The 11731-nt window shown below is 40.4% G+C and overlaps 1 protein-coding gene across 1 annotated transcript; it reads left to right on the plus strand.

Moving 5' to 3' along the window:
- Positions 1-1336: 1336 nt before the first annotated feature.
- LOC131564878 (neuropeptide Y receptor type 6-like) lies at positions 1337-6322 on the plus strand. Its single transcript, XM_058815491.1, has 3 exons — positions 1337-1543; positions 4067-4143; positions 5186-6322. The coding sequence occupies exon 3, from the start codon at positions 5204-5206 to the stop codon at positions 6320-6322; it is 1119 nt and encodes a 372-aa protein (XP_058671474.1). The 5' UTR covers positions 1337-1543; positions 4067-4143; positions 5186-5203.
- The last annotated feature ends 5409 nt before the right edge of the window (positions 6323-11731 follow it).

Genomic DNA, 11731 nt, shown 5'->3' on the forward strand with positions numbered 1-11731 from the left:
TGCATGCAGAATTATATTGGAAACAGAGGCATGTGTAAATAAGCAAAATGACCTTTGAAATTTAGAAATAGAATCAGAACATCTTTTAATTTTATTGACTTATTTGCTTCATAAGTAGATATGCATTTTTATGGCCTGTTCTGATGCTTATCTATCACATTGCACGTTCAGGTCCTGATTAACTTCCTGGGGTTACACTAAAACCAGAAGCAGAATTTCTAAAATTGTTTGGCAAAGCTTTGTTTTTATAGTAATACTGACATAATCAAACCCAGCAAGCTCTAGAAATGCTTTAGAAAAATATATTCACATTTCTGAAAATATCAGAATTCCCAAGCCACCCCTAGAATAAAAAGCACTGGGTTAAACTACAGAGAAGGAAGTTTTATGGGGAGGTGTTAAGGCAGTCTTCCTAGCAGTCAATTAGGCACTTGAATCCAAGATCTCACAGATAGTTAAAAAAAAATCTGGACAAACATATCTCAAGTAGACTCAAATACATGAAAAGCAGGATGTTCATCTGGTCACAGGGTCACAAAGGCTCTTTCCCCCCTGCACCTATTTTATTCAAATACTACAGAATGACAACCAACTATATTTTAGATAATTAGCTCTGAATGGCACTTCAGTACAGCATCAGTATTGCTCATCCCAAAAATCCTACTGCTTTTTGAAAAACCATTCTCTTAAAAAACTGACTGAAATACTGAAAGTTAAGTGGACCCAGGTAAAAATGCAAGTTTACAGAGCAACTTCCCAGACTGCAAATCCTAAGAAAAGCAGTTCCTTTCCCACTCCATAAATGTTCATTCTAAATATTGAGTGAGTAAGCTGAATGCCTATTTTATAAACATGTCTACAAAACATATGGACTCTTACTGAAAAAACACTAAGAAAAATAAAGCCCCTTTTCACCATGTGCTAGTGCAGGGTGCCATGCCTTGCTTTTCAGGAATACTGGTTTTATCTGAGGAGTGCAAGCTAAAATATCAATTTATAATAAAAATCTGATTATCTTAATTGCAATAAAGCAAATGATACACTTAATAGGATGTGCATGCTCTTTCCAAGCAGCTCATTGTATTGCTGTATCAGTTAAGAAAGCAACATGCCATCTGCAGATGTTTATGTATGAAACCCTGCAGAGGGAAAACATTTGAACTAGAGAACAGATTAAATAATTGAAAATGAAATTGCATGATAAGGTGTTTGACAGGGTGGAGGGAAGCAGCACAGTGGAGGAAAATCCATCCCCATGACTACTGGTCCTTCCTCCTCCCTGCTCACTGCTGTTCGTCTCCTCTTGGATTCCAGAGCTGGTTTTATTCCTCAGCTGCCTTCCCACAGCCTGGCAGCCTCAGCACTGCTGCAAAGTGGGGATCTGGGCTTTGATACACACAGAAGGAAGGAGAGTTTAAGTGTGGCTTTAGGAGACATGGCTTTGCTCTGGACTCTTTCATACAGAAAGAAGATGTGTTTGCTGGCTCTGGGGGAAAAGAAAAATTGTTAAAGCAGTGTGGATATGACTTGAATTTTTCATCAGGTAAGAAGTCAGAAAATCAATAGAACTATGGCAAAAGTTACTGAAATATCTTATAAAGCATTATTTTATTTTCTATATTTAAAATTGAATGTAAATTTTCCTCCACATTTTATCTGTGCAATACTTAGGAACTTAAGGTTTGTAACTGAAACATTTGTTGGTCACCTTGAAAGAACGGGACTGTTAATCTTTAACACAGGTAAGAAAATACTTAGGAAAGAAAGCCTTTCTAAAACTCATTTTATTTTAAACCTTTCTTTTGCTTATGAACATTTCAGTAATGTTTCTGTAGACAGAGGAATGAAACAAGACTGGGGGTTTATAATATCTTACAGTGTTAAACTCTTACTGTGGTAGAGAATCTTTTCCAAAATGCATGGATTAGGGCTTGAAGCAATTAATTCTTTTTGTTAAACACTTCAATTCTGGTATCAGCTGTGATCCAAGGATGCTGATTCCAATAACATTTATTTATTAGATTAAAAAATGCCAATATGTATTACAATATAGTTCAACATGCTGTAGTAAATATTCGAGTAACTTATTTTTTAATGCTATGAGATGTTTACCAAGACAGGTGGATTTGTTTTATTGCCAAGGAAATGTTTAAATTGCCTCACAGAATGGTGTGTACTAAAGACTGCACTCTTTAACTCCCAGCACAAACCAAAGAATGAAAAGAAATTGCACATTTTCCTGAGAAAAGGACAGTGTAGATGGAGAGTGTGCCTCAAACTGATGCAGCAAGTGAACTGGTTAGGTCAGTACAGAGACTTTTCCCAAATGCCAGAGAAGCTCTACCGTCCTGAATTCTTGGGAGAGGACACTCAGAATTTGCTATCAAACTGTGTTGTGCATCCATGGAGAAATAAACAAGCCTAGCAAATAGTGCATAAAATATTACAAACTTGGCTCAGCCTCGTGGCCTTTTGAGTCCCCCACAGCTTCTCCTGCTCACATAAAAAGCAGGGAAGAGCAGAGTTTGTCTTTGAAGGATCAGGTCTGTGCCAGCCAGGTGGACACCACGGGCACTGCAGAGACAGATCGCCCCTGGGCAAAGCAGCCAGGCTTTAGATCCTCACCCTTCTGAAGTGGCAGCAAATCCCAGTGGGGAACAGCTGCCAATCTGCCACTGAGTGCCTCTGTCCTTCCAGCACAAACAGCCTCGGGTGTGAGAACCCCAGCCAGGCAGCCAGAGCTGCCCCGGGGAAAGGTGGTGACAGTGCCCTCCTGAAGGGGCTGCTTCTCATGTATTTCAGTCTATTTGTGATTTATTTATATATGTGTATATATATATATACCCAGCCACACCATCAGGCTCTGCACGTGGCAGTCACAGTCCCTGGCCTCTCTCCTGGCCTCAGGAGCAGAGCAGTTTGTGGAGCCTGGTGGGCACACTGTGGAGTACCCAGCTCTTGTTCTGACCCTACTGAACTAGGGACACCTGCAAGGGACTGCAAAATCTATCAGAGCCTCCAGAATTCCGTAGTTTTTGCAGTAGGATTGTACAGTTTTCCATGTCATTCCCCAATGATATAAGGTCTCCTCAAGCCAGGTCTTATAAGCTCTTGGAGATTTATATCACACCTGAGACAGCTCAGCTACCTTAGGATGCAGAAAATCAGCAGGATGGCTTCTGTAGTAGTGTTGGAAACAGAAAAGTTTTAATAAAAGGCAAAATAACAAAACTCTTAAAAGAAAAAAAAATGAGCCAGGTGCAAGAGGTTCTTGCTCCTTGTAAAACACCTCACAAAAGCAATTAGTTTCTTGGTTTTCTTCTTTTTCTAGTAAATTGCTTAGGTGAGACTTTTTAGCCCCTGTCCAATTGGCTATCCTTAAGTTTAAAGTGAAGTCCCCAAAGTCCTATGAGGTGTCTTTTTACTTCTGAGCTTTTTTCCTTTTTAAGGAGACAAAAGATACTTTTGTCACTCTGTGAATAGAGAGCACATTCCTGTACCCCAATACAGCTTTAACCAAGCCAGGTACATTCTGTAGGGAGACTACAGGGCTTAGTGCTAGCCCTGACCACAATTCAAGTCATTTTTGGGATGTCAGGGCCACACACAGTCACATTTATCTACAGCCACTTCCCACTTGAATAAGCTGATTGAAAAGATTATTTTAATCAGAATGAGAGTGATAATAGATGCTCCAAAGGGGAGCATGGTGTTTTTTGGAGATTTTTTTAGGATCCTAATTTGAAGCAGCCAAACTTATGTCAAAGAAAAGTATCAGGATAAAGCAAACCGGGATATAACTCTGGCTGGAATATTCTTTGAGTGTCGATGGGAAAACAACTACAGAATCATAATTCCAGTTTAAACCTGGATTTAGTGTTTAATTTTGCAACAGGCAACCAAACTTTTAAGAATCCTTAGTGATTAAATAATGGCAACCATTTCTGTGAAAGGGCTGACAAATCTGCAGATTTTTTTCTAGTAATAATAAAACATCCACCCATCTCTCCTTCTTTTTGTGTATCCTCTAACTTCCCACTGCTTCTTCATTCTCCTTTCTCCACAGGCTCTCAACACCATTACTGGGAGTGAAGAATGATCTCCTTCCAGCTAGTTTTCCAGTAATTTCACAGGGGAATTAAGGTGAGTTAAACTTGAGTTTTGAAAGATATATGTGTGGAATATATATCAATTACCTATTTTTAAATTTTAAAATAGCTCTTTTCATACTACGCTTTTCCTTTCTCGGGTTGGAAATAACCCCTTTCTGGCCAGAGAGCTGGTGAGCCTTTAAATTAAGTTTTGCACTCAGTGATAAATTCAAACCCATCAAGATGTTATGTTGAATATAACTCTTCCCATTAATATAAGTTTTAAAACCACAGAACTGTTCTAATCCCAGATTTTTTTGCTTGACTCCTGTTTAAGTTAGAGCTGAAAGAGGAGTTATTTTCTGTATAACTACAATGTGAGCTTTATTTTGTTTACATTTTTCTCAGGTCAGATCTAGGAAAAAGGACATACTATCTTCAATGCATCAGTAGAACAGGAAACTCCCTTTTAGCTATCATTCATAGAGGTTTTGAATGCCATTTGATCTCAAGCACACATAACTTTGATTAATTCAGGAGGATTGAGTGTATTAACTCACAGTGCTTTGTAGTTCTAAAGAAAATCTAAGTGTGATGTCTAAGCTAGCAGAGTGATGGCAGGACCCAATTCTTCTTTTCTGGTAATACAAAAGCAACAGATTATCCTCATTGGAATCCATTAAACCTTCTTAAATCTTCAGCAGGGACAGATCTTAGAATACTTTATTCTGAAAAGCAAACTTCATCCTCAGCTGGTAAAAGAGGGTTTGTGGGAGAGTGTCTGTTCAAGTTCAGCCAGAGCTGCTATCACAGCTGTTTCTTGTGCATCAGTTATAGATCTGTAGCACTGAGAGTGCAGAACCTCAGAGAGGTGGCACCAACCTCCTTCCACAGGGATGCATAAACCCACTGATAACCATCTGCTTTTCCAGTTCTCTAATTAATCATGTTAGATTTGCTCCAAACTTTAAGGACGCTGACTATGATAGACCCACAGTACTCACTGCTGTGAAAATCTCCATGCAAAGGTGATTTTAAATACATTTAAAATTTAAATGCATTACATTCTAAATAATGCAAGGTTTTGTCCATAGGTTGGAAGATGCTTCAGGATGGATAAAGCTGTTCAGCACCCCAGCGAGATCCTGAACCAAACTTTCTCTAACATTAGCCTCTCCCAGTTCTTGAACTTTGATACATGCCACCTTTCCTCCCTTGCAGAATTCTTGCTAATTACAGCTTACACACTGGTTACACTGGTGGGGCTTGTTGGAAATCTTTGCTTAATTGTTATAATAAAGAGACGGAAAGAAGCTCAAAATGTCACCAACATTTTGATTGCCAACCTCTCTTTATCAGATGTCCTGATCTGTATCATGTGCATTCCTGTCACAGTGGCATACACCTTAATGGACCACTGGATATTTGGGGAGGCAATGTGTAAAATTGGCTCTTTCATACAAAGCCTGTCTGTCTCAGTCTCCATTTTCTCACTTGTACTCATTGCTATTGAGAGATATCAGTTAATTGTGAACCCCCGTGGCTGGAAGCCCAATATTTCACATGCTTATTGGGGAATTCTTTTCATCTGGGGGCTTTCCCTCATCATATCCACTCCTTTTTTAGTATTCCACCAAATAACAGATGAGCCCTTCAAACATTTGTCCTTCCACAGTGATTTCTACAAGAACAAGGTGGCTTGCATCGAGGCATGGCCATCTCTTACAGAGAGGCTGATTTTCACCACCAGCCTGCTGGTTTTCCAGTACTGCTTCCCACTGGGCTTTATTTTTGTCTGCTATCTCAGGATATTCGTGTGTCTTCGAAGGAGAAGGGGTAAAATAGACAGGATGAGAGAGAATGAGAACAGGCTGAGTGAAAACAAAAGGATCAATATGATGCTAGTGTCAATCGTGGTGACCTTTGCAGCTTGCTGGCTGCCTCTCAATATATTCAATGTGGTTTTTGACTGGAACTACGAGGCACTAATGAGCTGTAATCACAACCTGGCATTTACAATCTGCCACCTTGTGGCCATGATCTCGACATGTATCAATCCCATCTTTTATGGATTTCTGAACAGGAACTTTCAGAAGGATTTGGTAGTGCTAGCTCACCACTGCAGGTGTTCAGCATCACAAGAGGAATATGAAAATATTGCCCTTTCAAACCTGCAAACAGATGCATCTAAGGGATCTCTGAAGTTAAATAATCCCCATGTGGATATATAAAATAATCTAATTGCAGCTTCCAAAATTCTGTATTTTGCTGCAGATGGCCTTTTTCTGCAGGTCATGGTCATGTTGCCACCAAGTTTAGAGGAGGTCTTTGCCATTTAGTTCAGCAAAACCAGGATTATGCTCCCATAGGCACAGTCTTAGCAGGTACTTTATGATAGTATTAATGCTGGTAAAACCACTTCCAACAGCCCTAAAGATCAATCATAATAAATTACAAACAGTATTAACATCTTACTTTTTTTAATCCAGTTTTGAAGTCACTGGTGTGCTACCTTAACTCCAATAAAAATGTTTCCTAATTTCAGCATCCTTTCACACACAGTTTTCTGGCATTTTTATTTTCCAGCCCTACACCAATCTGCAGTTAGAGGCAGTTCACACTGTAAGGAAAGCCCTGGAAGTTATCCTAAGACTCCACCACCTTCCTTTCAGCCCCCTCATGCAGTTTGCTTTGGCTCAGTACCAGTTCAGTCCAGAAATTGTATTTTAACAAGCGAAAAGCTAAGAGCTGGATTTTTTTTTTTAATGAACACTAAAACAGAACCCATTTGATGTACTGCAAGTTTCACTCAGAATGATGTTGTTCAAGACAAAATATATATTTAGCATTTCTCCTAAAAGCATTGCATTCTCCAAAGCACCAGTAAAGATTCATTGTTTTCTCTCTTACCATCATCACTGCTCCTCACAACAGACCTTTTAGAATCTCCATTACCAAAACAACTCACTATGAACTCAGAATCAATTTTATTCTAGCTACTTACTCAGATTTCTCTTTCAGTAGAAAATTAAGTTTGCATTTAAATTTCAGCAATATTTTCCCCCATATTTCTGCAGTAGCAAGAGGGCACACTCGAGCAGATGTGGTCATTTCTGTTCACAGAAACACAATTTCTGTATTTGAAAACATTTTCTTTTGTAACAGAGTGCAGAGAAGCCTAAAGGGATAATACTGAACACAACTCTTTTTAAACTAAAACATTTTAAAAACCACTTTCCAATGTGGCCATAAAAAAGTAGCCAAACTTCTTCTTCATCCATGATATAGTGACAACATAAATAATCAGTTAATATTGAGCTGTTTAAACACAGTACTTAGAACACTTTAGTCCAAAAGCTCACCATGCTTCCTCGTGATCAAATTAAATATAATTAATTACTTCTACTGCTAAAGCCCCTTCTATTTTTTCTTCTGAGTTTCAAAACCCCTCATTCTAACACTTGTACATAAGGTCCCTTGTGAAGTATTCTCTAACTTTAGCAATTTATGAATGCCCACTTAAGCAAAAAAAATTCACATTCACATTTCAGTGATCTCCTTGATGACTCAGCTGTGATGGAACTCACCTTAAGGCTGTGAAGTTCTCTAGCTGAGGAAACACTGCTTTCCACAGGCATCACCTTCCTAAAGGGTTTGGGCACAGCTCTGTTGTTCCAGCATTAGTTCAGAGTGTCTGCACCACCCTGCTCATCACAGGAGCTCTGCCACAAGAGCCCCAGCAGCTCCTGCAGATGCTCAGGTTTGTTAAGTGCCCCCAGATCCAAACTGAGGGAAAAGATCTCAGTGAAATCTCTTCATGTCTGAGCCCTTAGAAGTCATAAGGGCAGCCCCATCACAATAGCAAGGCTGGCAGAATCAGTGACATGGTAATCAAGTATCTGAGTGATAGGTATGGATTAGCTTTGGCATAATTTAGGGGTTTTTTCTAATTAAATCAAATATCATGCATTTGAAATTGATTACACAAACCTTAACATCATAGAAAAGAAACCAGGAGACAGCTAAATACTAAAAAAGCCCAGTGATCTGACTGCTGAGAGTATCTCAGCATTGACTATTCCTGTGAACTTCCACCCAGCTCACTGGGCTGCCTTTATTGCTGATACTCTTCATCTGTGTGCTCAGCACAACAGGCATTTCATTAAGAGCAGCAACTTGCAGTCAGTGACCCTGGGGCTGTGCATGGCCAGAGGAGCTGGGCTCTGGCCAAGGGGAGAGGATGGAGCTGCTGCTCTCACCCCTGAGACCCCTGGGTAACAAAGTGATTCACTATCTTCATTGCACTTGGGTAAACTGAAAACAAATCTGATCCAGGAACTTCATTTTTCCTGGGGATCCCAGTGCCTGCACTGAAAACCATCTACTCCTGTCAGAAGGTCATTTCCTAACAGTGTTGTAACAAATGCTGGTGTCACACCTGCCAGAGGCTGGGCTATCAACTCAATTTCCCTGGGTTTGGAACACAAATCTCTATCACCATCTTCCTCAAATTTAAGTCCACTGTTTACAGCTTCAAGGCCCATGCTTAAAACATTTTACAAGCACATGACATTCACAATTTACTCTAATTTATTAATACTAGGATAGTTCAGATTACTCTCATTGGCAAATGTCTCAGACAGTATTTAAAGTTTGAATCAGGCCCAGCTGAGATTCCCATGTGTGAGCTTGGCCTGAGTGGCTCCCATCCCATCCCATCCCGTCCCCAAGCCCAGGTGTGCTTACTTTTACAGCAGAGGTGGTTTCAGTGTCATGTTCCAAGTGGTTTTAAAGCAGCCATGAAATGAATTCCGGTTCAGATAATGTGATGCTGATGGATGGTCTCTCTGCTGTCTCTCCATGGAAGCGCTTGGGCAGTATGTATTAGACAGGCAAAAAAAAAGGAGATTGCCATCACTTTTTGTAGTAGCAATTGTCTACTCCTGACATCCTGATCAGAGTTAAGCACTCAATTTTTCCTTCCAGGCTGAAATGCTTGGCATAAGAGGGTTCTTCATTAGCAGGTGGGAGCTCTCTGAGCAATGACACTGCTTCAGAATCAAAAGTGAACAATAATACTTGTGCCTTGATTTCTCCTTCTCATTTCTTTCTCACAATTTCACTTGACTCAAGTGCTGATGGATGCTCCATTTCTGTCCTGAGCATTCAATCATCAAGCATCTCTCCTCAGAGCTGCACTTGCAGCAGTCATTGTTAACAGAGCAGAGGATCCTCACTGTCCCAGACGCCGCTCTCAGTGCTGCACATTCTCTCCCTCATCCACTGCCTTCCTCTGCATCCTGGTCCTGAGCTTCCAAGCAAGTCAGGAGGAGCCAATTGACTGTGACAGGAATAGGAACAAAGAGGAATCACTTGTTTTTAAAGCATAAGTGTTATGGACTCCAACATGGTGTGTGACGGCAGTAAATGGAACTGCAATACCTGATACTAAAGATTGCTCAAGCTAAACTGGCAAATGTTGCCCTGTCTTGGGTAATGCTGATGACTTTATTTTCCCTTGTTTTATTGGTATAGCCAAGTAGAAAATATACTAACAACATTTCTCAGCAGAAAGTTGTTCCCTGATGCAACCAGCTGGAGAACTGTGAGCTGCCTTGGGGAAGCAGCACCCTGGAGCTAACTACAGAAACCTAGAGGGGGAGCCTGAACTCCCAATGCTATTCCAGCATAGAAAGTCTTTGTTTTTTAAAAAATAAAAACTGTGTCAGAGCTTTGTTTGAGTGGTTTGGTCATGCACACCAGACCGATGTATTTATAAACATCTTTGTAAATGAACTGTGTCCTTATATGTCTTTGTATTTTATGGTGGATTGGTTTCACTTTAAGCACCTATAACCTTATAACTAGGGTTAGATACTTGGGAACTGCCATTGACTGTGGAGATTATTCCATTGAGCAAAGAGCTCAGTTGATTATTGACTGTAATCCTGTCTGTGGACAAAGGCAGTGCCAGTGCTGTGTGTGATTTAAAGACTTTGATTTCTCCCATTGACTGACAAATAAATATTGCCCTGTGCAAAACCATCCCCCTGGCCAGCTGGTGAATTGTGAATTGTACTGTCTGTAACTGGGGTAGGACATTTCTCATTCAAACAGGGCACCAGAGCACCAAGAATCACCAAAAGGTCCAAAGGAAGATCCAGAGTTCCAAGAAAGAAGCAGAGTCTGCTGCAGATCAAAGGGATGCCCTGGAGGGCACAAAGGTACTCAGGAAGGGACCAGAGCAGACTTCAGGTGTGTGAGGGAGCTGCTGACCCAGAGGAGACAAATGAGGAGGAGGAAAGGACAAAAGACTGCTCTGAGGAGAAGGGGTGACCTCCAGAGATGTCCTGACAAACCCAGAGGGGTACAAAGCACACTCCAGAGATAGCAGTGTGCTAAGGTGATCCTCTAAAGCATCAGGATGAGAGAAGAGGGGAAAAAAAAAAGACACATAATAAAATTAAAAAGCAACAGGGTATGTGACAAATAAGAAAAAACCCTAAAAAATAGGAAAAGCCAGCTCAATTAAAGGAGACAGAAAGAAAACTTTTAAAAGCTAAAAGGTACAAGGCAGAGGAAGAAAAAAAATGAGAACAGGGACAGAAAAATAGATAAAAGTAGACACAGAAAAGCAATTTTAAAAATGAGAGGAGAACGAATCTGTAGCGAAGCTTTGAGAAACCTCACAATGAAGGAAGGGTCAGACAGCTGCAGAACTGAGTGGAACCTCACAGACTCCATAAACAACATTGTCCCTTCAATTCTATGCTAATAAGACTCTTAGAAATATTCCACAATGGCAACTGTAGAATTATCTTGTCTACTATCACTCATTTTTAAACAAGGTTCCTTTGGTTTCCATGCAAATGCACTGACTGATGCCTTTTATTTAATTTCCATTTCATTTCACTTCATTTCATTTCTTTCATTTCATTTCGTAGATTTCTCCATTAGTCACAGGCTATTTACATAATGTGATGGAATTGGCACGTGTGGAGCTGCTCTCTGCAGAATTCACTTCACCCTCACACCTGGTGAGGAAAACCTGCTAATTCACGTAGGTGTCAGGGTTGTAACAATCCATGAATTAGTTCTTCCAGCCAGGAATGGCTACTAGAGCCACAAGAAACTCTGAAAATTTGAGTTCCTTCTAAAGAGAATCTCTCAACCCCCCTTGGCAGCTCCATTTTTGGTTGGAGACTCCTGCAGTGTTTAATTGCATGGACTCAGACCTGCAGTACAGAGGCACAGATCTCCCAGGGCACCCTGGCACTGCCCAGGGCACCCAAATCTCTCCTGTCCTCAGTAAGGGCCAACAGACTTGTCTACTAACAAGTTACAAAATTATTTATTTTAGGACTGCACTTATTTGGGTGGTAGAGTTGTGTCAGATGAGTCCATGTGTTAATTCTACCTTGAAGCCACCTCAGGAATTGCCAAAATGAAAACTATTAAAAGCCAACCCATGACTGATCAAATCCCCAAATTTGGCCAGTGGAAGCTGTTCAGTCCCCATCAGATTATTGGGTTTGGGGGTGGGAGTTGTATTGGGGTTCTGTTTGCTTTTCAGACAAATGCAATCACGTGTTGCATAAATCCTTACACGTGAGAAGTAAACCTAGGCAAAAGTCAAAAAT

The sequence above is a fragment of the Ammospiza caudacuta genome, chromosome 16, assembly GCF_027887145.1.
Source record: "Ammospiza caudacuta isolate bAmmCau1 chromosome 16, bAmmCau1.pri, whole genome shotgun sequence".
Taxonomy (NCBI): domain Eukaryota; kingdom Metazoa; phylum Chordata; class Aves; order Passeriformes; family Passerellidae; genus Ammospiza; species Ammospiza caudacuta.